This window comes from Marmota flaviventris, chromosome 6, assembly GCF_047511675.1.
Source record: "Marmota flaviventris isolate mMarFla1 chromosome 6, mMarFla1.hap1, whole genome shotgun sequence".
Lineage (NCBI taxonomy): Eukaryota > Metazoa > Chordata > Mammalia > Rodentia > Sciuridae > Marmota > Marmota flaviventris.
This window is the reverse complement of record NC_092503.1, coordinates 156,781,774-156,808,635: the sequence shown is the minus strand read 5'-3', so window position 1 is coordinate 156,808,635 and position 26,862 is coordinate 156,781,774. Positions and strand designations below refer to the sequence as shown.

Sequence of the window (26,862 nt, the reverse complement as noted above, 5' to 3'; positions counted from 1 at the left end):
TCAGCTGGGTTTGCGCAAGGACACCCCACGACGTTCTCAGAACTAGACATTGCCTGACGGTGGATCTCACAGAATGTGCCCACTGTGGATGTGCCTGGCTGCGTGGGACAAGCCCGGTGTTGCTACTTCCTGTTGCGTGGCTCTGCTCACTTAGCACGGCTGGCAGAAGCCACCTCACTTCTCACTGCCGTGACCCACAACAGGCCACTGTCAAGACTGACGTGAACAGGAAGCCAGGTTGCTCTCCGTCAGGTTCAGTCACTGAAGGCGACAGTCTGAAGGGATCTGCAAACTCTGAAGTCTCCCCCTGGACTAGCACCATAGACTGCCTCTGTCTGTCTCCCTCCCTAAAGAAGCCCAGACCCCCGGCACCGCCGGCGCCCCAAGGCCACCCCACTCCAGGCCGGGAGCGCGGCTGCCTACCTGAGCTTGGTGTTGATCTGCAGGGCTTTGGCCAGCATCTTGGCGCCCATGTCCCCCATTCCGTTCCCGCTGATGTCCACTTTGGTCAGGGAGGTGTTGCTTCCCAGGGCATTGATGATGATGGTGACCTCTGCCTTGAGCTTGGAGTCAGCCAGGGACAAGGACTGCAGAGGCTGTGGAGCAAGCAACACTCGGCACTCAACAGACTCACCGGAGAAGCAGACGCTCACCCCACCATGTGCAGAGGCACAGGGACAGACCCTGTGTGCAGCGCTTGACGTTAGGACCCAGTCTAACAAACACTGATGGAGGGGACTGGAGGATCTGGCACAAAGCAGACCACAGAAGGACACTTGGAGCCAGTGTGTTTAAGCTGTAGTACCTGCTGCTTCTCTGCAGGGGGAGCTCTGCTATGGGGAGAGGAGGAGAGGGACGTCCTCAGCCTCAGTGTGGCTCCAGTGTCCTTTCACCAGCTCTATTTTAATACAAGGTGAAAGGACACTGTAAAGTGCCAAAGAGGACAAATGCAAATTAAAAGCCAGCCAAGATCAATAATCACTAACATTATTACTACAATGACTATTCTAACCCCTGTTTAAGCTTCCGTGTGCATTAATTCAGCACCCAAGGCCTGGGTACTAATGTTACTCCATCTTCCCAACGAGACACAGAAAGGTCAGGTGACACAACCAAAGTCACATCGTCAGAGAAGAGATGAACTGGGACCAAACCCCATTTAGATAGTCTCGTTCCAGATTTCACTCCTTAACCACTAAGTCATGGTACCCCAGTTAGCTCATGCTAGAACTTTCTACCGTCACTCCTTAACTTTAAGGTTTTAATCAGAAGACACACCTTTAATCAAACAAAAGCAAAGGCCAAATTTTGTGTGGATTTTTTCCCCCCCAGTGTTAGAGACTGGACCCAGGGGCCTTCTGCCACTGAGCCACGTCTCCAGTTCTCCAGGCTGGCCTCGGACATGCGGCCCTCCTGCCCAGCCTCCTGAGCAGCTGGGCTGCCTGCTCCCTATTCTACCCTAAGCAGGTGACAAATCCAAACAAGCTCACTCGTGGTCCAAGCCGGAGCCTGAAAGCCGCGAGGGCTGGGGCAAAGTTCTGGCCAGTAGAGCGTCTGCCTCCACTGCCTTCCTGTGCCTGGGTTCCCATGCTCCTGGAGCCATAACTGAAGTAGTGAGCGGGCAGGAATCTCAGGACTGAGCGGCAGGACTGGAGAAGTCAGCACTCTTCAGAGCCGGGGACAGGGACCCCTTCTGGACAGCATGGAGTGGTCCATTAGCAGCTCCGAAATTACAGGTGAAGGCAGGAAGCGGATTCTGGGATTAACTATGGTGGATGGAGTTTGGGACTGGGCCTCTCAAAGTGCCTGGGTGGTCTCCATGATGACCCACACAGACGAAGGTGTAACGGTATCTGCTCAACCAACCAACACTGACTCCAGGGGGCACCTGAGGGGCATATCTGCCCAGTCAACCAGACTGACTCCAGGGGACACCGGAGAGAGGCCATCTGCCCAACCAACCAACACCAGCTCCAGGGGGACACTTTACACAGGGCTGTCTGCTCAACCAATGGACACTGACTCCAAGGGACACTTGAGAGAGAACCACCTGCCAGAGTACGGCAGGCGAGAGGACGAGAACTAATGCATCAAGACTCGGCTGTCAACAAAGCACCATGATGGTGTGGTTGGTGCTTGTCGTCTTTTTCCCTGAATTTGTATCACATTGTCCAAATTTAATACATCTATGGTAAAATTGAAAGGTAATAGTGCATTAAGTAGAATAAATTTATGAAAGTAAGCAGACTGCAAGGGCTACGGCATGTAACGCCTCAGCCAAAAAGCCGATGTTGAGATTCAGGCAGGTATGGTGAGACGGCTTCAATTTTCTCCATCTTACATTCAGGTAAATGGAAAAGACAACTGAAAGTGCTTCAGACCCAGGCAGCTTAACGTTTCAAACAAAAGCAACTGCAATGTTGCTTTAATTGAGAGCCATAATCACACCTGCCATCATTACAATGATCTCTATTCACCTACGACGAAAATGATGTACGAGGATTCTTCCTAGGGCTGGCAAGCCGCCAACTCTCCTTGCTCACAAACACCGATCCAGCACCATATTCAAATTCTAAGACACCCCAGTTAACACTTAAAAATAACAGGCAGAGTCGTTAATGGCCACAGAACAGCCTGAATGGCATGCATATTTATGAGGCCATTGTGCATCAGTAGAACATTACTATTTGAATCTTCACTATTTCTTTTCTTTGCTCAGTGTGCTTAAGCTGCAGCTGTCTCTTGTCTGTAGGCACCACCAGGAGAAACACCTTCTGTTGTTGGTTACAACGTGTGTCTGTATATAATCCTATAGCACACATCTCTGTGACCTCGGCCCCCCATGCCTCTGTCCCGTGACTCTGGGTCCAGCAGGCTGAAGACCACGTGTACACCCAAAGGCTGCAGTGGAGCCCACAGGTGTCTATGTTTCCAGGCTAAGTGCCACCACGGGCCAATAAAGGATGTCACAGGTGTCAGAGAGCAAGTTCTGCAAGCACGAGGTCTGAATGTCAAAAGTAGAGATTATATTTACATATGCAAAACTCTCAGATAAATGAATCAAGAAGTTAGCCCCATGGTACCAGCTGTTTGTGAGATTTCTGAACTCACAAGACTTTTAAATTGCTTTGATTCAGTAGATGAAAAAAACAGAAGCCACCTCCTTTAGGGAAAAAAGCCACCTACTTTTCAATGACATAAAATAAAAAGCCATTCATAGCACAGCATTATTAGCAACACATCAATCAAACTTTTGCACTGGTAGAGATAACATTTAAATAGCAAACTTTATCATTTGCAAGTATGTTTTAAGTGAGTTTTAAATATTAAGATTATCTTTAAAAGAGTTTTAAATTATAGAAACAAAAGATCCTTAATAATGTGTAAAACATGAAAGATATACTATTTTCATAAAATAAAAAAATTTTCTAAAATATGTGCTAAAATATTTTGGGAAAAATATTAACTATGACTCTGCCACACTGGTTTTCCTCAACCTTTAAAATCGGGCCAAGACTGGAAAACCTGAAACACAAAGAAAGCAGAGTGCTACCAAGTCAAATCAAATGTGTAAGACGAACAGCATAAATTCTGAAAAGTGTACACTGCATTCTAATTGTGCCCCTCGTTTTAATAATCCAGTGGAAGAGTCACAAAATATGGGGCTTATTAGCAAATGAGGACAGAGAAGTGCTGAATCCCTCAGTGATAACAGGGGCCACTGTTTCGCCCACACTGGGAAGTTTATGCACACCCGACAGGGAGGGCGCAGCGCGGCCCGGGGTGAGGGGCACACCTCCGCGCCTCCTTCCTCAGGAACCTCAGCTTATCCTGGTAATGGGATCTGCCCTCGTTTCCCCGGTATGAACTCAAAAGGAAAAATAATACTTTTCCAAACTGTGACAGACGTCACCTAATTAACCACCTCACAACCTCCAAGGGAAGGCATGACAGGCCACGAAGGACGGGCCTCTTCACAGGAGGAATGCATGGGTCTGGGTTTTAGGAACCGTAAGAGCCGAGTGTGGTGACCAGCTAGGACACAATCTTCCACAGTATGGGTGACATACAAGGTAGGAAGCCCCGGCTCTAAATTAAATGGCCCCATGGTTGGGTGCTCTCTGTCTGTCAAACACCTGTTCTCTTCTGGTAATGCACTATAGAGGACGGCAAGCCAGGACTGCGTCTGAACTAAGTTTGGTCGGAAGCCACTAAAGGTGAGGGGAATACAGGGAGAGGTGCTGGAGCTGAAGCAGCCACTTAAGATGCGGAGACTTCCTGTCTGTGAACTCCACACAATCACGAGATGCAGCTCGTCAGCAGCAGGATGCTCCTCAGCATAAGGGATCACCTGAGGGTCCTCATGGGAGCCCGAGTTAGGAAGTGGTAAGGCTAATGAGAAGACAGACTCAGGAGCCGACCTCCCGTCATCTATGATTTACAACATTCCTGTGGCTGGTGATGAGTTGAATGGAATGAAGAATAAATAAATGTCTAAAGACATCCTCCAACGCTACGAAAGCATAAATATTTATTCTACATTTTTTAAGACTAACAAGAGAACATGGATGCTTGGGTAGAATTATCTGTAAGCATTTTGGCATGAATCCCGTAGAGACAGTCAGTAAGAACGGCAACAGATAAAAGGCGTTAGTCAAAAGCATTGAAAACAATACTCACTGATTCTTCATCTTGGATCATCTGTACTAAGTTGTCCAACACAGGTGTCAGATTTCTAAAGGGATTTTAAAGATGTGGACAGGGGAATCAAATCAAAAGCTTTCATGAGACTGGTTATTTTCATCATTGTCATATAAAGAAAAAAAATGCAAAACTCTTACTTGGATTTCATATTATTAAAATTTTTGCCTAGCGCCAGGTGTTGTATTGATCTGTTTTTACTGAGCCACACTATTAAGGTGGAGAGGTCAGATTCTAAACCTGGAAAGAATCAGAGTGAGGAGAGTCAAAACACACGTGACACAGGACACCTGCGACACCTGCCCGCACAGCATCGCCCAGCTCTGCACTGCTGTGGCTGGACGCCCACTTACTTATGGGCAGTGCTAGGGACGGATCCCAGGGCCCTGCATATGCTCGGCCAGCACTCTACCACTGAGCTGCACCCCCGGCCCTGGATGCTATTGTTTTCAAAGTGGTATTTTACTCCATAGAGCTTGTATATTTGGCCTTAGAAACCAACTTAGTGAGACTCTGGCACAGATTTATGCTACCCATAAACTCTATTGTTAAATTTGAAAGCCCCATCAGTCGAGAAATGAACTGATATTATCATTAAGATCACCTTCCCTTTTCCAACTTGCTTCAGATCCTACCTCGGTGTCTCTCCCGACGCGTGACTCACCGTTGTCGGAGATGTCCAGGCTGGTGATGTTGTGGATCTCAGCAATGCAGCCCTCCAGGACTTGCGCACCCCCCGACCTCAGCTAAGAGACAAACCAAGGCAAAGTCAGGCATCTGCTCCGCAGGAGGGTCACCAAGCACCAAGGAAGGACAGGGGGTCACAAAACAAGCCAAAGGAAACGCACACACCCATCAAGTCCAAAAATCTAATCTCCACAGCCAGGAGACGCGGCTGTTCCTACACAGGCAATGCAACACCTCACCCCACAGCCTCTGCAAAAAGAGGAAGACCACGGGGAGCTTCACGAACAAGGTGTGTGTGTCTACATGCTCTCCTGTTCCTCTAAACCAAGGCTAGGTCACGGACGGTACCCGACAGGATGTAAAGGACACGTAAACGGTCGTTCTGCTGCACTGTTGAGGCAGAACGACCAGGGGAAAGTGTGTGCGTGTCCAGAACAGACACATCAAAAACCTGATATTGCAGTCTCTGGTTGGGACTCCTCGGATGCAGATCTCAGAGTCACCGAAGGCCCACATGCTTTCTGGTCTTCCAATGTCCTTGCAGGGCCCATCTCCCACCCACCCCCTAGCCCTGCCCAGGAACCCTGCTACTGTGCCATCTGCACACAGCTTGCTACTGGCCAGGATTCAAGTGTAAATGTCTGAGAACCCTTGGAAGTGATTTTAGGTCTGCTGCACCTGATAACCAAAGCTAAGCGCTTTTCCTATTTTATGTCTCTCTAAATCCTTCTAGTAATTCAATCTCTGAATATCTTATAATGAATCAGTTTGTGATTAATAAATTTCAAAAATAAACCAAAAAAAAGGGGAAAAAAAACATAAATTGTTCCTCGAAACTCTGTTGCAGGCCGCGGCTCTCAGCAACAGGAGAAGTGAACAGGGACGGGGACCATGTCAGAATTACAGCAGGGACCCACCTAGGCAAGCACTTCAAAGAAACAAGGGGTGTTCGGAGCATAAAAGGGGCAGGTTTAAGAAGAGAGACAGAAACTCATAAGCCTTCACTGTGACAGTTTGGTGACAAGTGATTTCTCTGTTGAGAAATAAAATTCTGCAAGGAAATCTCGGTGTCCTACCTTTGTATAGTAAAAATATTCTACCTACGTAAATGAAAAGTACAAGTGACATTTGTTTAATTCTGTTTATTTAATAAATATCTTACTGATAATCTTTGTACACAAAAATCAACATTTTTCAATGCTTAAAAATAATCAAATACAACCAATATGTGCTAGTTTATTGATTCATAAAGTACTTACACAATGGCCAAGCTAAGGAAAGCCCAAGGAGAAAAAAACAAAGAATGTTATCAGCAGCAGCAGGAAGTAAAGGAAGAGAGCAGCAGCTGAAGTCTCTATTAACTCACTGCAAAAAGGGGGTCCAGAGGAGTCCTCCTGCCTACAATGGGCTCCCACAACAGAAATTTAAATTTAAATAATAATTCATCTTTGGTTCCCAAGAATATCCAATTAAATTTATAGGTTATTAGGTGCCTATAATTCCCCCAAAGCTAAACCCTTCCCAAAACAGTAAAAGCTTTTCCATTACTGTAAATGAAAATCCTTTTAAGTCAATTTGCATAATCAAAGCCATGTCTGCATGTGAAGCTGGTTTTTAAATTACCCTCATTTGGATCCCACACACTAGCACCCTTGAAAGGAAAGCAAGATCAAAGAGAACTGAGCTGAATCACTCAACATTTTTCAAGATGTTAAAAATAAGATATTATTTCTTTCCTGAGAATGGTGTCTTCTCATTGGTGGAAGGTGGAACACTTCGGATGTCACTCAAGGGAAAAGTTGTGTCTATCACTCAACTATCCTCAATGGGGACGAGCAAAGCAAGGAAAACTAAAATTTAGAGAGAACTTTAATAACTCACTTTCCTTCTTCAAGACCATTTGCTATTTAAAAAGAGATGGCAGTGTAAAATAGCACCCAAATTATATATTTTTCCCCTCTAGGCATTCCAACTTAATAAGCCAATTTTTATCTTGGGGATTTTCCACATATAAAACTGAATGATGCAGGTTTCCCTACAAAAAAAAAAAAAAAAAAAGATGAGAAAACAACAGCTACTTCCCGGGTGGGAGTAGTTAGTCGCATGTATTAGACCATCTCACAGTGCCACCTGTCCCGGGGAACCTTTGCAGTCATTCACACTGATGTGGACTGACGTGCTGATGGGCACAGGCGCAGTGCCACCTCCAGGCTGGCAGAAGGGCCCTCACATCACACGTCACTACCTGTGCTCTCTTCCTCTGCACCATGAGTCGTAATGAATTGCGTGCTCATCTGCAGGAGAGTTTCCCTTCAAGCACTGCACTGCCTAGATCTGCACTAGCTCTCGGCCTCAGCTGGCCTCTGCATCTCCTCAAAATACCAGATTCTTCTCTTAAAGAATTCAAGTCCAGCATGTGCAGATTGTTCCCCTGAGCTGTGACTACGAAGCAACAGATCAGAAGACCTATGCAATTCCTCCCTTAGGAAGAAGGGTGCATGGGGGACACACAGGGACACGGGTGTCACTGCGCCATATGAAACAGCTCAGAGCTCCTCTTCAGGAACCTGCCTCCACGGCAATGAGACACATTCCTCCAAACATCTGCAGGAGGGCTCAGTCCCCAGCCTCGGACAAAGGCCACAGAGGCAAGTGTGACCACAGAGGGGAATACTGCTCGGTGTCCAGAACTCAGGTATGACTCTAAGTGTCAAAAAAAAAAAAACTTTGAAGGTAATTTTTAAAATTTTTTAATAAATAAAGAATATTTATAGTTTCAAATAAAAATTTAAAAAAGGCAGTATTGACCTGTGCTATAAATTCTGACATTCAGAATAAGTCTCCTCCACAGAAATCCTCTTCCTCTCCAGGGAGTAGCTCAAATATGCTGGGCCAACCATGTGGCACTGCGACATATGCTGTCCCTGGAAACTACCACCATCCCACTCAACAGGAGGAAGACGTCAGGTCACAGCCCAGGACCCAAGCTGGGCCTCAAAGGGGCCTCTTGATTCCCCAGGGCTCCAGCACCCCAGGACTACCATGGTCCCCGTCTTACAGAAGAGAGATCGCTCCCTTGCAGTACCAGAAAACCAAGGAATTAAAACCCAGTGGTGACATAATTAATGAGAAACACCTTTGGTGACACAGCAGTTAAGTATCAAAGTGATCTAGAATTGTAAGGTTAACTGCAGCACTCACTACACACCCAAAAGGACACAGACCAGAATTTTGGATTTAGTTCTGCAAACAAAAATGGTATCTGTATTATAGGGAAGCGACGTCATGATCTATAAATTCCTACAGAAACTTTCTTCTTGTAGCTTGAAAGTGCAAATCTCCTCTCTCAAATTCCTTTCTGGGAATCTGGAGCCATCCTGAGCTCTACAAGACAACTGGCCACTCGCCAGAACGTGAGGATGAGTAACCAGGGAAGAGGTTCCTTTAAAGAGGTCTGCCTGAGTCAACCCATCCTAAGCCTCCTCCAGACAAAGTTTTCATTTCTACCTCAAGGTGACTGTCCTGTCTGCCCCCAGTAAACTCAGTCACCATCTCACATGGTGGTCCTTTACCCTCTATGACACCACACAAACCTGACTTTAAAACTAAGGGCTGGAATTTTTTTTCCCCATCAAGAAAAATGAACCTGTTTCAAAAATTTTATACAGATATTTTATATTAAACGATTGATTCATAAACATAAAACAACATCAACATTTTCACAAGGTTCTTTGATTCCGTGGCATGGGTGGCTGTGACCCAGGGGTCCCGTACCGATGGAGCTGCTTGGCCCTCAGGTACCACATGGGAACTGCAGGACCACTATCAGACCCTCCAGCGCCAGACCCCACACCCTGTCACATCTCAGGTACATCAGCCCCACCTCTCAAGAAAGGCACCCCTGCAGAAGTGACCTCCTGCGACGGTTAAGTGACAAGGAGAAAATTTTATTCCCAACCACCTTTTGGATTTTGAAACAAGATTCATGTGATGAGGAAAGTCAAGTGTGAATCCTTGCACGATTCTCACAAGATGATAACCGTGAAGAAGGTTGGACCTACACAGGCTAAATCGAGAATGAACAGAAAGACGATGTTCACAAGAGCACGGTTTCACCCTCGCGATGGGGAAGCTTCTCTCCAACCGCATCAACCCTACAGTGGGAACCCGGCAGACCAACGGCCAGGACTCAGCACCAAGCACCTCAGCTCAGGTGAGCCGGACCTCCAAACACCTCAGGGGTTACTTCTCCTGCACAGGAGCAAACTGAAACCCACCGAGCCCCAAGGAGCACAGGGTGACACAACACTGGGACAGGGTTCAGGACAACAGTTCTGTACGGCCAGCCTTCACCCGCAGCAGTACAAGCTGTGCCTTTACACGTGTGGCCAGCACGCTGTGCCACAAAAGGGGAGAGACATAGTGTCAAGGCCTCCGTCTATCTGCAGTCTCAACTTTTCCTATGATTGATCTGTAAGTGAAAGGCCAAAATTAAGCTGGGATTTTCATAACAGTAACGGTCAATCCCACCATCAGAGACTAACCATTTGATTTGAATTTTCTGTCTTAATTAAAAAAAAAAAAAAAGGTATGAAAGAAAAGGCCAGAGCTGTTTTCTACGTCATCACCTGTCTTCATAAATGAAAGACTACTGGTTTTTTGCACAGGAAAGGTCCATAGTGCTAGGGTACTTTTTCAAGTTTGGCTTTGTTTTTTGAATTTTTGTACTTTTTTTGTTTTCTCTTTTTCAAAACAATAAGACTAGTAAATGGCAAAGGTGGTATCAAAATTAAATTAAAATTAAAATCCTACACTAACAATTTACATGGTATCATTCCAGACTCATCAGTTTCTAGAATTTTCCGAGGGGTGAAGTATTGATCTTCTACAACATCGAGTGCTGGCTTGGCGCCTGGCATCTTGTTGGGAGGTAAGGGAAACACAATACAAAGCGTGGCACAAGTCCTTCCCTCCAGAAGGCCGCAACCTCTCTGGGAAACTAGACGGGAGCCACCTCATCGTGCCCAGCAAGGCACACTGGGGTTCAGTGTCCAAATGCATGTCGCCAGACAATTAGAAAAACACAATCGTGAAGGGCTCAAGACTCAGGGAAGAAACCTGGCGAGAGACAAGAAAACAGCAGGAGCAGCAGCCTTGATGAGAACCAGGTATGAAGAGGCACTCTTCAGAAAGCCCTGTAAACCCCACAGCAACGGCGACCCACTGACACCACCTCCACTCTGCGTGTGTAGAGGCTGGGGCAATATCAACCAGTCCATCCAGGACTGCACGGCTAGGACCTGACCCACGCGTGCAGGAATGGCCTCAAGCTAGAGGGCCTTAGGGAGGAGGAGGGTCCAACAGGCACATGACCAGTGGGGAGAACAGAAAGCCAAAGGCCAGGATGGACTGAGGAGCCTCCCCGCCTCTCCTGGGCAGAAGAAACAGGGCTTGACTTGCTGGGCAAGCCCAGGCTCTGGAGAGGCCCAGAGACTGGCACCTGGGTATATTCTTACCAACCTCCTCAGAAACTAAAGTCGCAAGGTAGGAAAGGCTTAGGTGCCCTCTAAAACACAAAGGCTGCTAGTGTCAGGTGTTCTCTGTGGCCTCGGATTTGGAAGGGTCTGGACTGCTATGATTCAGAGAGGCATTTCACTTTCCTGTTTTGAATCAAGATACCAAAAAGCAAAATTAATGATGAGAAAGTCATTTGTTTTTACACTCTGGAAATCCAAGTCAGGTACATGCACGCGTCCCCTGCAAGGAATGCTGTGTGTCACACTTCACGACAACAAAACTGGCTTACAGCTTTGTACCTCACAGCATCGTCAAAAATACTTAGGCAACAGGCTCTAAGCCTGGAGAAACAGCCATTAGACACCCCCTCGGATGCTTTCTGGAGGGTGTTCAGCGGCTATTCGTAGACAAAGCTTGCAAAATACATAATGTATGCTACTTGTGCAATGTGTGTTTCTCTGCTTCCTTTATACCCTGCAGACTCACAGAATCATATTTTTGCAGGAAAAAGGCAAAGTGATTTTGAGGCTATTATCTACTGCAGTCCGCAGTCTGAAGGTGGTCTTACCTCACAGTTGCTGAGATCAAGAGAAACCTCTTTCAAGCTATGATTACAAGCCAGGCCCAGTAACAGCGCTCTGGGGGAGGAAACACACAGGGTTAGGTACAATTCCACACGACATGGGCGCACACGCACGCGTACACACACACACACACACACACACACACACACACTGTGAGCACACTGAACAACCCTGGGAGAAGAATGCTCTTTGGAATCACCTTTCTTTTCTTACAATGCCAACTGCATTTCTGCTCCTCTACAGTAAAACGTGACCCAGAGCACTCTGCCTGACAGCAGCGGGGCCATCCTCCATGCCAAACCTGGCAGAACCACCATTCCTAGGCAAATAAGCCAGCAGCACACCTAATTGCATATTGAAATTAAATTGTGTTCATCACAGATAAATCCCCACCTGCATCTGCTGGAGGACAGCTCTAATAATGTTTAGAAGATCATTGGACGACTGTGACAGTGGCAAAGAAAGCTGGCTTTCCCCAGGGAATGCGGTAGCCAGGGAGGCCAATTCCACAGTGCTGCAGGGTGTGGAACCGTCGCTGGATGAGCTTATTATTCCTCCTAAGAAGAGCATGTGCCAGGGCTGGAGAGCACTGGACACAGGCAGGCACACATCTTGAGCCTGAGCCCAGGGGCCTGGCTGGCTGGCCACCTACAGGGCCAGGAAAACCCACGTCTGTGAAGAAGGAATTTCCTCATCTGCAAATCGAGGAGACTGGATTCAGCACTTGGATGTCATGTCTTTCTAAGAAGCTGCATCGACTCCACTTTTACAGGCCAGTCTCGTAAACTCCAATGCCACTGACCAGGTTTGACACAGAAATCCCACACCCGTTAGATTACACAGAATGGACAAAAGCCCTAAATCGGACCTAATAATGAACTCTGTAAGAACAGAAAGCTCCTGCTCTTACCACAGAAAATAGACACGTGCAGGTCACCATGACTCAGGCCGGTGGTGAGCGGAGTCAGGCGCTGGACTACAGTTCTCACGCTCCCAGGACAAGGACCCTGGCCAGGCTACTCCAAAGTGGGCACTGGTGAGGAGGGAGGAAAGCTAATCCCTTCACAGCCAGGCCCCTGACATTCCCTCTTCCAGCCACTAGGTTCTGGGCTCGTCACCCAAAGAGCTGAGTGGCCAGGCAGAGCTGGCTGCCACCCCCAGCCAGGACCTGTTCGCTTGTCTGTCACTCTGCAACACTGTCCTAGGAGAAAGGCTGGGTCCGTCCCATCGGTGTATGTGCCAACTTCATTAAACAGCTTCTCTTTGCTTAAAAACTGCTTTTTTTACATTCTTTTCTGGGGCAGAATTGAGCCACCAAAAGTACTTGAGACTAAAAACTCAGATTCTTAGCAGCAAACCTAGGGTTTGGACATCATCAAGGAGGTCTCTTCAGTTTCTAGCATAAGGTGAGTTTCCAGGATGTACCTACCTGTCCCAACACTGCATTTTATAATGCTCAGACAGAAGGAAAATCATTCCCACTTTTCACCCATATGATTGAGGCCCAGGAAGTAAAGGTGCTCTTTGACATAGTCAGCTACAGAAGGCCAATGTCAGGAGACCCGTAAAAATAAATAGGCCACAGAAACTGTTCTTGGCAGAACAAAACACAACTACAGCAAAGGGTGGGCAGGGGGCCCGGGGTGGGGGACTCTGCAGGAGGAAGTGTCCTGCACTGTAACCTCATGACAGCAAAATGCCCAGCCATTCTCCCCTCAGTCCTCAGCCACTGCTGCAAAACTGGTGAGAAGAACTGGCACTTAGTTTCCCCGTCTTGGGAGGGGGACGCCTCATCTTGGTGGAGGAGCACGGGTGCAGGTTTAATGCAAGTCTTCAGCCAAGCCCACGGGATTGGAGGGAGGGTGCTGCATGGCGGGGAGGGGAGGAGGGCCCAGGGGAAGGGGTGGGGAGAAAAGCCAGAGAACAAGAAGGACCAGCAGCAAGGAGCACCCCTGGGAGACTGGAGGGGACCCTGGAGCAGGGCCACCAGGTTCTCTAAAGCCTCGAGATACTCGAACAGACTGAAGGCAGCCCAAAGGGAAAGCCCCATCATGAAGGAAGTGTTCACATGCCTCCCTCTGAAAGGACCCCAGATCAGTGGGAAACTTGTGGAACATCCTATGTAAAGTGTCACTCTCAAAGGAAGTGACAGTTCTCTGGCTCATTCTCTCACAGCTACTGATCCCAAGTGCTCTAAGAAGCAAGGGTGCCCTCTGCCCTCGGGGTTCATGGCAGGTATCTGGGGTTGAGTGATCCACCGAGCCCTGTGACAGCTGGGGACGGCAGTGGGTGCTGCCCTGCAGGACCAGAATGCCCTCCACTTCCTTCCCCTCCCAGGGGACCCTCAGAACCCCCTGCCCTCTGGCCAGTGCTGCTGTCTGCTTTTGCCCCTCCACAGAGGGAGTCCTAGAACCCGTCCTAATGCGTATCCTACAAGCCAGCCACCGTCTCACAGCCAGCTTCCCAGGAAGCCACCAGCTCCCCACAGCTGTGATCAGCATCACAGGCCACGGTGCATGTGTGGACCAGAGGGACTCTGCTGTCCCTTCCTGCTCCTCCCTCACAGGTGGACCCAGGCACCACACTCTGCCATCATCCATTCATCATACCACACCAAAGTATGCGTGGAACGTGGTTTTGGGAATCTTCAGCTATGAAGCATTTTTCTGCACTGTAAAATCTATACTGAGTAAAACTCAGAGCTGAAGTGACCCCTGAATTAACGTGATTAAACATTCCCATAAATAACAGATCATAAGATCTAAGAATTACAAAATATCTTTCAAGTAGAATATTCACAAGTATACAGCTACAGTAAAGTCCAGTAAGTCCCGGTTTGCTATGGCGTGGGATAATGCATAAAATCAACTACATCGAGCCATGAACCATCACTCTGCATCACTCAAGGGGCAACATTCTGAAGAATCAGAAAAATGCACTTATCACCAAAACTCTCCTGAACGTGACTGTCTCCCGCTGAGCACAAGGGCTGCATCTGGGTGTGCTCTGTACTCAGTACCCCAAATCTGTCATACTGTGATGGTTAATAGATTCTAGCTGAATGCACAGGGTTAAATCGTAAAGGAGACTCTTTGGAACATTAGTCGTCATAGTTTTCTTAATAGCCAATACAAATAGCCGAATCATAGGGATATTTATTGTTTTTGGCTGTTAGGTTTGTTTGTTTGTTTATTTTTGGTTCCAGGGATTAAACCCAGGGGCGATCCAACACTGAGATACACCCCAAGCCATTTTTATATTTTACTTTGAGACGGGACCTCACTAAGTTGTTACAGTTGGCTTTGAACTCTAGACCCTCCTGCCTCGGTCTCCCAAGCCACTGGCATTACAGGCATGTGCTACAACGCCCAGCGTGGCTGCTAGGCTTAGAGATAGCTAACACATTAACTAAACATCAAAAAAAAGAGAAGCCTGCTGCAGTGTGACACCAGGCACTTTCTAGCACCTGACTGGACCTGCTTTCCTTACAGGCATTCTTTGTTTTCATCGTATGGTACCATGTGGAAGCCAGAACCTCAGACCTCCAACAAAAAAGGAGACTTAAAAATTAGAAGAAAATGCATTTTCTAGTAAAATAAATAGCAGGTACTGATTTTGAACATCTCATGCAGAGCACAAGGGAAGAGTGCGGGTCACTGCTGCGGGTTGACACCAGCTGGGGAGGGAGCCGTCTGCAGCACTGAGCCTGCCTGACAGGGCGCACGACCAGGGCTACTGCGACACGCCCTCTCCAGGTGCAGAGAGAACCCGACTCCTTCGCCTCTGGACGCCCACCTTTGATTTCGTCTGGCAAAGATGAATGGAAATCCCAAGGTGACAAATTCCTCTCAAACCTCAACTTAACTGAAGTCTTGAATTCCATAACTTAAGTCACCTGTCAGCCTAGAAACGCTCAGTAACTCAGACACCCAAGCAGCTAAAAACTGACTCTGCTGCCCACATAACGGATACAGAGTTTGATGACCAGTAGAAATATCTAGAACAAACGTGGACTAAGACGCACCCAAGACTAGGCCTAAAAACAGGCCGAACAGAGGGGAGCCAGAGGCACGGGCACCTGGAGGCACAGCGTCCAACGCGTATTCATCGTGCCTGTTACAGGGGTCAGGGCCACGTGTCCACACGTGCTCGGAACCTTCTTTTGTGTAAGAGCAGTGACTACTGCCAAGGTCATGAACCACAGGGAGAATGCTCGTGAAGGAGAAGCTGCAATGGTATCTACCTGCACAGGGTGCTTTAACACTTCCAATCAACTCTTCCACCTCCGAGTAAAACCTATTCTCAGTGCCTTTTCGGTCTTTGCATTATGCGTCCTTCTCCCTTCCCTCAAGCACTCCCAGAATAACAAACTCAACCTTCAAAGCTCTGGAGAAAAGGAAGCCATCACTCACTTTAAGGGCTCAGGAGACAGTTTTGTGCCAGAGAGGTTGATGTGCATCAGAGCCAGGGAGCTGCTGAAGAACTGCTTGAAGGACGGGGGCACTTCTTTTCCTTTCCTGCAAAAACACGAGAGCTGTGAGTGGTCCCCCTCCCCCAGGCGCACTGACTGGCCACCCAGGCCCTGTGAATGACCCGCGCGCCAGCACACTCAGAAACGTAGAGGAGAAGACAAACGCCCGAGGCCTAAGTGGAGAAATCCAGGCTGGTGCGGAACGTGCCAGGTCTTCAGTGCCCTGAGCACGTCCCCTCTTCTCGGCAGCTGGTGAGCCCCTGCACTTGACCCCATCCGTCTCCAGGAAACGGCACATCTGGAGTTTTTAAAAGCAGGAGGTCAGAGAGGCACACTTTGCATTGATTTTAAGAGGCTTCCCACTGGGTAGCGCCAGACATGAAGGATCACTGCCTGCAGGTGGCTGTGTTTAGAAATAGCAGGTCTCGGATGCAGCAAGATGGGTCGTGGTGTCAAGCTGAGCGATAGCTCCAAGTCTGAGTGGCGCGAAGCCTGCTTGGCGAATCACCTGTTGAGCTCCTCCATCCGCTCTGTGAATCTTCATCCAGCCCCACCCAGCGTCAGAATAAAGAGGAAACTCAAAATGAAGTGGCTGCAAGCTCCTGTGCATCCCCTGGCCGCTGGCAGGAAGTAAGAGGGTCAAACCGCAGCTCAGGGGTGAAGGAGAACTGAAGGCCCCGGAATACACTGCTGTGGAGGCCCTTGGCCTGTTGGGTGCCCTCTGGCGGAACTGGTGGGAGAATGGAAGACGTGCCAGGCGACAGCAGGAGCCCCTGCGCAGGGAGCAGCGTGGATGGCAGCACTCGTGTTCCGTGGCCGGAGGGGCGGGGCCACCTGTGTCCAGCTCACCCACCTGTCAGTCGATAATTCTTCATGCCCAAGGTCTGGGAAGACCTGGGGACATCTGGCAGGTTCAAAATACAGCTTAAAACAAGACAATTCCAGGAGGAAAAATCTAAACCAGAATCTTTACCTGAAAAGATGAAAAACCAAACTAAGAGGACAGAGTTCTGAGAGGACATATGGTATTGGACGTCTCCAAAGCTGTGTCCAGAGAGGAGAGCCTACCAGCTTGGGCACTCCTGCTCCTTGCAATAAGCAAATGCCGTCCAGTGGTTCGCCGACTAGTTTGCTCCTGATGCTTTGTCTTGGTGTTGACTGTTCAGTGTTCCCAAATACCTGGGGTCCCTTCCTGAGGGAGGCTGGCACCTGACACTTGAGAGCCTCATGCTCTCCACGGCCAGCAGAGGTGAAAGGAAGAGACGAGTGTGACTTCCCGAGATGCTTTGTCAGCAAGGGACTTTGCTAGGGTCTCTCTTTCTCTGCTGTGGGACTGTCAGGGCTCTGGAGAGGACAGGCTCCCAGGTGAGGGTGAGAGGAATGTGGCTGCTACCCTTGCTGAAGGCCAATGGAGTCCAATCGGGTGGAGCAGCCCTGGGGACCACGCGGGTCACTGTAACTTCAGAGAAGCCGCCCCTACCTGCCGGCACACTTATGAAATTATCTGTGAACAGACGCGTGACTGCCTAGCCCCATTCACACCTCAGCGTGAATGCAGCGATCTTGACATCATCACTGAGCGCTTCCCAGGGTGGCCTGGGTGAGGAGCTGGCATGAACAGTTTAATCACAGCCTCTCGTTGGAAGACGAGGCAATCTGTCAGCACGGGGTGCTCCACGAGCTTCGCGGCTGCACTGCCGAGCAGTCCCCAGACGCAGTGGAGCTGTGGACGTAAAGGAGCGGAAGACACATAAGCCTCTGCAGTCTCTGCCGTCACTCGGGCCTTTCAGTCACAGCCAGAGCCACTTCGTAAGCTGCCGTCCACCACAGGAGCTGAGCAGAGCCACCGGAAGGACCTAGAACCAAGCAGTTGCTCACGGTTCTTCCCACCTCGGACCCTCCTCTATTGAGGAACTGGTGACGTGTGTGTTGCTACTGCAGAATTGACATCACTGTTCAGTAACGAAGCAAAAAGCACTTTAACTATCGACTGTCAAATCTGCCAGGCACGACCGTGGGTCACGCTGCCAGGCTGAGATCTCGGCATATGTGAGGGCTACCCACCCCCCAGTAGACGAGCTGCTACAAAGCCAACTATGGACCGCGGAGGTGGTTCCAGGACAAAGCAACACCACGCACTGTGAGCAGACAAGCAATGACCAAGTCCTGTTTCTGACCCACAGCCACTGGGAAGGCTGAGGCTGGCTGATCCGAGCAGGACGGCCAATGCCACACCTACGCAGCCCCGACGTCCCCTCACCTCCTCCCGCCCTCTGCACACTCCATGCCGCTGCCTCCCCGAGTCCTCGTGCTTCTCCCACAGCTTCCACACATCGACGGGCGGGAGCTTTGGGAGGGCTGTTGTCTCTGCCCCCAGAAAGAGTTTGTCCTTACTTCTAGGCTCGTCACTGGGACACACACCCACAGAAGTTTCTAGAAGGGCTTTCACTGTATGAAGAGAGCACCTGCTCCCATGAGGAGCCATGAGCCACACAGTTCAGAGTCGGTGGAGGTACCGGTGAGAACCTGACCAGCCAAGGAAGAGGATGGAACCTGCCTGCCAAGGCCACACACAGGGTCCAAGGCCATCCTCCTGGGCAGCACGCACCCCTCGCAGCCTGTTTTCATTGTCACTACGTCATTCTCCCAGAGAAGGCTCTGCAGGAGGACAGGGAGAGCAGGAGGGATTCGTACCGGTGAGAGAAGACGGTTCTGGAGAGATTGAGCACAGCTAAATACTGAAGGCATCCACGGAGGAGAGCACCACAGACCTGGGGAGAAGAAGCACACTTACTTTCAAACATTTCTAGGTCCAGGAGAAGGCTTTACTAGAGACAAAGGCCTGTGCGCCATGCATACAGCGCTTCTAAGACCCCCAAAGCCACGTGAAAGAACATTACCATGTCCACGGAGCACTCTGTGTTGGATAAATCCAGGTGAGCAATGGCATTTGGCTGAGCCAAGAAATTGTACATGTGCTTGAAATAAAGAACAAAAATTAATGTCAGGATCTAGAAACACACACACACACACACACACACACACACACACACACACCTGCCACACCACCACAACACAAGTTAATGTGTCAATAGGGAGTTGCCGTAATCCCCAGGATCACTCTGATGTTTCCCAAAAGGATTTGAAGAACTTCCTGCCACTCCCTTCCCTTCCCTGAGAGCAAACATCCAAAGTTCATCTAAAATAAATTTATGCTTCAGTAAAAAAAAAAAAAAAAAATGGCCAAATGGAATCTTTTCTGCCAAACCCTTTTTTACACTTGACTTCATTTTCCTGACAAGCTCAATTTTATTTATTACAAATTTCTGGAATAGTGCTAATTAATTTTAACTCTTGAGGCTGAAATACCACCTGCACTGCGGCCACCCTATCAAAATGCTAATAGCTCCTTTTGAACGTGTTCAAGGAAGCACTCGTTTGTGTTTGAGCCAAGGGATGGTCTCAGGCTGCACTCTCTTCTGCCTAGTGCAATGGTTTCTCCATCTGCAGTGATTTCCAGAAATCTAACAAGAGCAGCCAGCAGCACTATCCGTCCTTTACATAAAAACAGCACCTCGGATTTCGGGGGCCCTAGACCTACACTGACCTCTTCCCCAGCGCAAGGCCACCCAAACACTGCCCTTCACCACTCTGTTGTTCTCCGATGACCTCACTGGGCGACTGTGAGCGCTCACTGGGTTACCAGGAAAGTGGCAGGGACTGTCCTCTGCTTCTCTGGACACCACTAGATACATTGATCCTGAGGAAGCTTGTGCCCCAGGCGCCTGGTCCCCAGCAAGCACTCCCAGCACAGTACTCACTATGTGGGGCTTCAGGAAACCCCCAGGGAGCAGTCAGAACAGGAAGAAGCCTAGTGCCTTAGAGTGACCAGAGGACGCCCAGCACAGGCTGGGCGGGAGCTGCTGCGTCACCCACCAGCGTTCCTCACTCTCAGCGTCGGCCTGGCCCTAGTGACCTCAGGGACACGGGAAGGTGGTGTGGCTTTGCTCCCAGCCACCAGCTGGGGGAGCTCCTGCCACCTGAAGAGGTGACGACACCCTTCTCTGAGGCCTTCCCCAGGCACAAGGGTGGCTAGGAAATGGGCCAGTCGCAGGCCCCGGAGCCGCGCTGTCCCTGGCCCAGACGTCCCATCCACTCTTCCCAGAGGAGCTGGAACAGGACCCAGCCTGCCGGGGGAGCCTGCTGCCCTTCTGTCCTCTGCGGCAACATCCGTGCCCCCAGCTCAGTCTCTCCTCCTTCCCTGTGTCCCTCAGCTCGGCCACGGGGGCCTCACACCGGCCTCCCCACTTCACCCTGGAAGGGAGCAGGTGCAGGAACCGCCAGTAAAGGTGACAATGGAATCGGGAAGTGACTGAGGAGCCCGGTGCCCCAGGAAGCGGGTGTTTTAAATGATGTGGAGTGACAAGGACGGACGGAAAACCACAAAGAGGCTTCACTGGTGTTCCCCGCCTCACCAGTAAGGTGACAGCAAACAAGGAGAACAGATTCCTCGGGGTTTCTCATGCCTGCCAAGCAGAACAGACCGAAGCCCTTCAAGATGCCCACTGGCTGCGGCCTGCTGTTGAAGGAGCACTGCTTCTGACTCAGTGCTGGTGACAGAAGGGACCATGCACCAATATGGCAATGAGACCTACCTAGTCCTCTGTGTCCGGGACACAATCAGTTACCTGAATTTCAGAGGCAGGTACGTGAGCACCATGTTATAACTGGGGGGTCTTTGGGGTTCATAAACAAAGCTGAAGAGTGGCTTCAGGTTACTTTTATTTGGGGATGGGTTGGGGATTACCTTACAAACCCCTTTTAATTGCAAACCGTTATTAAAAACCCACCCATTTTCCAAACACTATGCTTTTAATGATGAAACATTTCAGATCACATTACCAATATTTCTGACCAGACAAGTGTAGCTGGTGAAATACTGTTTTTAAATAAAGGAAATAACTCCTTCAGAAACACATTTCCAAAAGCAAGTTAAACTTCAGCACCATAAAGGAAAAAGCACCGGGGACAGGCTGCATTGGACGAAGGAGGGCTCTGGAGTTCACTAGAGCACCTCATAAGGCGGTGGCCACGCGATGTTAAGGGGTCCAGAGACAGAGAGATGGAGAAGTCACACCTGAACTGGCGTCTCTGGGGGCCAAGTGGGACAGACTCACCGAGAGGTCATCTCCGCGGAGCGCGTTCCCTGAGAGGTCCAGGTGGGTGAGGGTGGAGGCGGTCAGTGGGTTGGCACTGAGGGACTGAGAAAGGCTGTTCACCCCTGCAGCGGAGAGAGAGGCCGCTCAGACTCCACCAGGAAACCCAACGGGGTCAGCGAGTCTCCAGCCCCAGCCGAGCAGCCCCCACATGCAGCCTTGGCGCAAGGTGACTCAGCTCACCATCACGCAGAATCAGAGGGCAAAGGAGCGGCTCTGCTCCTGCCACCCCTCCCACCCCTTCCCACGCAACTGAGCACAGACCGCATTCGACCCTGGGGTCTCCGAACGCTAGAGCCCTCTAACTGGTGATCTCCCCCTTTCCCCAAATCCTGCCAAGAGACTCCTGGCATTGTGAGTGACGTTCAAATGATACACGTGCTATTGCAGGTAACGTAGGCCATCCAACCCTAGGAAATCGACGGGGTATTGCCCTACTTCATGGCAAAATATGGACTGAAACTGTTTCACAATGTAAGAAGCAATGCAAAGGTAAAATGTTAAATCAACACCCTGTGAGTCTGCGTGTACAGAACATGAACGGCCCAAGGCGACATCGGCTGAACTGAAGCGTCAAACCCACCTCCAAAGGCTGGGGCTCTGAGGAGGGCAGGACTGCTCAGGAGGCCAGGCCTGGGCTCACCTCCACCTGGTGACAGGTACCAACACAGGCCTAGTCAGCACCTAACAGGGTGTGGGCTTTGATCAGGTCTCCCTTCTTCATAGCAGAGTTATCAAATGGAGTCCAGGAGAGTCAGGTCATGTACTCCCCACCACTCTGATGATTATTCATAAGACAACAGGACAGGGATATCTCCATGTTTCTCTCAAAAGTCTGCATTTCTAGCTGGGTGTGGTGGTGCACACCTGTAACCCCAGCTACTTGGGAGTCCAAGGCAGGAGATTTGCAAGCTTGAGGCCAGCCTCAGCAACTCAGGGAGTCCCTAAGCAACTTATGTCTTAAAATAAAAAAGGTTGAGGATGTTGCTCAGTGGTAGAGCCCCCCTGGGTTCGACCCTTGGTACTGGGGAATAAACCCAGAGCTTCATGCATGCAGGGCAAGCACTCTACCACGGAACCACATCCTCAATGTCTTTTTTATTTTGAGACAGGGTCTTGCTAAGTTGCCCAGGCTGGCCTCGAACTTGTGATTCTCCTGCCTCAGCCTCCTGAGTAGCTGGGGTTGCAGGTGTGTGCACAAAATTCTTCCCGGTCATGTCCACAGTAGAGATGTGGGAACTCCAAGGAAAGAGCTGGGGGCACAGCAGCCTCCGCTGAGCACCTCCCTAAGACAAGTGCAGAACACTCGGGGGTGGTACTGATGAGGGGCCTCTGCACCCTCCAACTTCAGAGAGATACAAAGAACCAGGAGCCCAGGATGGACCACGGAGCCATTTCTCAAAGCAGGTGGACATTTGGGCGAGTTAAGGAGATAACGGCAAATATTTTAATGAAGCACAAGAAAGGATTTCTTGGCTGCGAACTCAGCATTTACTAAGTGTTAATAAAGTGCAGGGCATTGGGAAATAAATAAATAAATAAATATATATATATATATATATATATATATATATATATATGTGTGTGTGTGTGTGTGTGTGTGTGTGTGTGTGTGAGAGAGAGAGAGAGAGAGAGAGAGAGAGAGAGAGAGAGAGAGAGAGAGAGATCCATTCTTTGCCTTGGAAAAATGCAAAGACCTTCATGTAAAAAAACTACCTAGACCCCAGGATGAAAGTCAGTGCTACATAAGGAATATTTTCTCATTTCAAGAAATCTTCTGAAAACCACTAGGGATGGCACTGTCTAGCTGAAGTCCAGCTTGGGGCTGACACAGACTTGAACCCTGGCAGCCTGCAGATCCACACTCAGCACCCACGGGCGCAGCAAGCACAGTGAAAACAGCAGCAGGGACACCTGCACCTGCACAGAACATGCCCGGACCTTTCCTGCTCACTGTCCCCCCAACGATACAGTGTGTGTGACTGTCCACCTGGGGTCACGCTGCGCTAGGTGCTGCCCGTGACCTAGAGATGGCTGGAGTGTAGGGAAGGTGTGAGCGGTTGTGCACAAGCACTGAATGTTTTACAGGAGGACTCTGGAAGCATCTGTGAATTCTGCATCCACAGCACAGGGACGGTTTCCTAGAGCCAATTCCTACAGCAACTGAGGGACGGTTGTATTCACGGTGCACCGAGGCAGCAGCTACCAACAAGGCCGGCATCAGGGCTTGCTGATGAAGGGGGAGGTCTGACCGCTGTGGGATGGAAGGAAGCTGCGAGGGCCTGCAGGAAAGGCCAATGTCTGGAGGTATCTCCTGTGATGGCCTGGCTGGTGGATTCCCACTAGTTTGTCTATTTCAACATTAATCTTTTTCTTTAATGAAATCATTGAGTCTAAAACGCATGGAGAATACCAGACTCTCATCAAGAGAATCATTGTAAGAATCTCATCCTTAGTGGGGTGTTCTAAGACCCAATAAATACACTCCAAAATGAGGAGGCCAAATTAGTCCTGACAGCAAAAGGCTCCCTGACAAGCGTGGGCCCTGGCCAGTGGCCAAAGCCTGAGCACACTCCAGGGAGGATCATGTGGTCACTCAGCTTCGTGCTACTGAAACAGCAGGCAGACTTCCTCCCCGACGCCCCTAGCCCACGTCCACAGGAGCCTGCCTTGGTCCGCCCACAAGAGCAGGGAATTATAAAAGTGCAGGACTAGAAGAGAAATCAGGGCTCTGACAAACCCCACCCAACACAGAGCGGCCGGCTGCTCTCCATGCTGGCCCCTGGAGACTCCCACCAGCCTTCGTGTTTATTATTGGAATGTTTACAGCTGGAAAAGGGGGACCAGATGGCCCTGCCTCGACATGGTCTGCCAACCAGCAGGACACCTCTAGAGATCCAGAGAACCACCAGAGAGCAAGCATCTGAGGAGAGAAGGCTACTGGGAGGCACTGGGGAGTCACGAGGAAACTTCTAAAAAATGTCTTAAATTATGGAGCCTTGAATATAAATGTTTTCCAGGAACTAAAATATAAACGTTAGTCAAATTCAACAGAAACTTAAAACTGCAATTTAATCTGAGCTATTCTGAAATTGTGAACCTTTCAGAATCTACGTATAAGCCTTTAAGAAATCAATGTTAAAAAAAGCATTTCAAGATATTTGTTTTAAAACAGATAGACATAAAATTCTTTGGGTCTCATGTTATAAAACAATAGTAATTCTCAAAACACATTCCACTATATTTTGTTTCAGGAGAGAGATAACTAGGAGGACTAACTTGTGAAGGGTACAGGCAATTTGGGGCTGCCCTCAACATAAAGATGCTAAGGGGCCTGGCGGGGCCCATAGAGCCTCCCTTCTCCTACCACTGTGAGAGGTAGCACGGAGGGACCTCGGAACCGAGGCCCACCCTGGGAAGAACAAATGATCGCCACATCCCTCTCTTTCTTCTATGATATTGAACAAATACAGAAATGTCACTGAAAAGGCCTTTCAAGAAGACTTGGAAAAGGCCTCTGTCCATCAAAGAGCACAGGATAAATGATTAACCCTCTTGATAGGCAGAGAAGCCATGTAAAGTAAAGAAGAGATGAAAACTGAAAATAGAAAATGAACCGAGAATGTGGAGCAGCCTTCTCCCCAAAGGAAATAGAAAGGACTAAGACAAGGGGGCGGGGGAATGCCTGAGCAAAACCTGGAGGAGCTAAAATTGAATCATCCGAGCCCTTAAGTCCATGCTTGAGAAGGAATGCAGAGGGTAACACCTGGTGTTGAGCATGTAGAGAAACCTGCACAGAATACCTGGGGACAAGGTGGCAATAAATACGAAAAGAAGCTTTTAACAATGCACACACTTTTCGACCTAGTGATTCTACTTGCAAATGTCATCCTAAAAAAGATATTAAGTAAATGGCCAAAATTAGCAAGCAAATTTTGGTTAGTGTTAGCTGGATTATAAAGAACTAAAAATAGTTTACATGTACAGCAACAGATTTTTTAAAATAAATCCTGGAACATGATTCCACATCCTAGAACACATGCGCCCATTGAAAGTGATTCTGTATTTACTTATATAAGCAATCAATCACCACACACTGTGAAGGAAAACAAGTTTGTGAACTAGTGAAATATAATCCCAAATACACTGTGAACATGTATTTGCACCCGTGTGTGTACATAAGGAAACTGCCGGACTGTGGAAGGCTGGGCACAAACTGTCAGCAGTGACAATCTTGTCATGTCTCAGTGCTGCCATTAAAAGTCATTTTACTGATTTATACTTTTCATTGTCTTCTAAGTCTTTCCCATAAATATGCAATGCACTGATCACCAAGAAAAAGTCACCATTTGTAAAATTAATTTTCTGAAGTATAACAGGAATAATAGAAAGGGGCTAAGATTTAGCTTCAGGAAATGGGGATGGTTTCCAGCTCCAGTTTAGAATGCACTGACTGTTGGGGACATCTCTCCCTTTGGCAGTATACTTTTAGGCCTTACTCTTAAACATGTGTACATGCAAAATCATGCGACTTAGGGAGCTGACTCCAGTTTCCAATCACTCTGAGTGTAAGTGCATGCTCAGAATAATATTCAATCAGACACAAGGTCACCAGGTGCCCCTTGCCTCACTCATGCCCCCAGGCCTGCTCGGGGACTGCCTGAGGTGCAGCAGCCACCAGAACACAGACAAGAATGGGGCGGAGAAAGCCTTTACCCTGCAGAAACTTCCAGGCTAGGACGCAATCAGAAGGCAAACATGTGATGATAGAGGGATTCACTACGGTCACAGAGGAAGGAGCATCTAGTTGTGATGGTGAAGTGGTGGACATCGTCCAAGAAGGCTTCAAAGAGACAGTGAGGTTGAAGCTGAATTTCATAGGGTGAGCGATAACCTGTGTGTAGGGACACCACGGTTGTCCCAGCCTGAAATAAAAGTACACAAAAGCATGACAGCATAAAATGTTGATGGCTGTAACCATGATGGCATGACAGGGTATGGACGGTGATGGAGTGGGTGGTGATGGTGGTAGTGATAGTAATGGTGTTGGTGATGGTGGTGATGACAATGGTGAGGGTAAAAGTGAGGGTGATGGTGGTAGTGATGATGCTTGGGGGCAATGGTGATGGTGGTGAGGGTGATGGTGATGGTGGTGGTGATGACAGTGATGACAGTGGGGGTAATGGTGATGTGTAACGATGGTGATGGTCATGGTGATGGTGGTGGTGGTGATGGTCATGGTGATGGTGGTGGTGGTGGTGGTGGTGGTGATGGTCATGGTGATGGTGGTGGTGGTGATGGTCATGGTGATGGTGGTGATGGTGATGGTGATGGTGGTGGTGGTGGTGGTGGTGATGGTGATGGTCATGGTGATGATGGTGGTGATGGTGGTGGTGGTGATGGTGGTGGTGAGGGCATGGGTATTGGTAATGGTGAGAGTAATAGTGATGATGGCGTTCATAGTGATGGTGGTGGTCCTGAGAGTTAACAGCAGCTGCTGCTAGTAGTACCTATTAAGACCTTAGTTCCAGAAACCACAATATATTTATATTATTTAATGTAACCCTCTACCTGTGAGAGACAGATCCTCTATTTCTGTCCCACAAATGAGGCAACCAGGGAAGAACGAGATGAGGAGCTCATGTTCACAGTAAGTGTCCCGGGGAAGAAGAGATGAGGAGAACAT

At 49.0% G+C, this 26,862-nt stretch overlaps 1 protein-coding gene across 2 annotated transcripts in view; it reads right to left on the bottom strand.

Moving 5' to 3' along the window:
* The window catches only part of Carmil1 (capping protein regulator and myosin 1 linker 1), a 236,655-nt gene that overhangs the window by 71,992 nt on the left and 137,801 nt on the right, over nt 1-26,862 (bottom strand). For both annotated transcript variants that reach the window (XM_027948328.3, XM_071613725.1), the window contains 9 exons: nt 21,138-21,241; nt 18,861-18,938; nt 18,655-18,731; nt 15,902-16,006; nt 11,474-11,543; nt 5,366-5,447; nt 4,842-4,941; nt 4,681-4,735; nt 424-596 (listed from right to left, as the gene is read on the bottom strand). In XM_027948328.3, the coding sequence (XP_027804129.2) occupies nt 424-596; nt 4,681-4,735; nt 4,842-4,941; nt 5,366-5,447; nt 11,474-11,543; nt 15,902-16,006; nt 18,655-18,731; nt 18,861-18,938; nt 21,138-21,241 (844 nt within the window). The remainder of the gene's footprint in view (nt 1-423; nt 597-4,680; nt 4,736-4,841; nt 4,942-5,365; nt 5,448-11,473; nt 11,544-15,901; nt 16,007-18,654; nt 18,732-18,860; nt 18,939-21,137; nt 21,242-26,862) is intronic.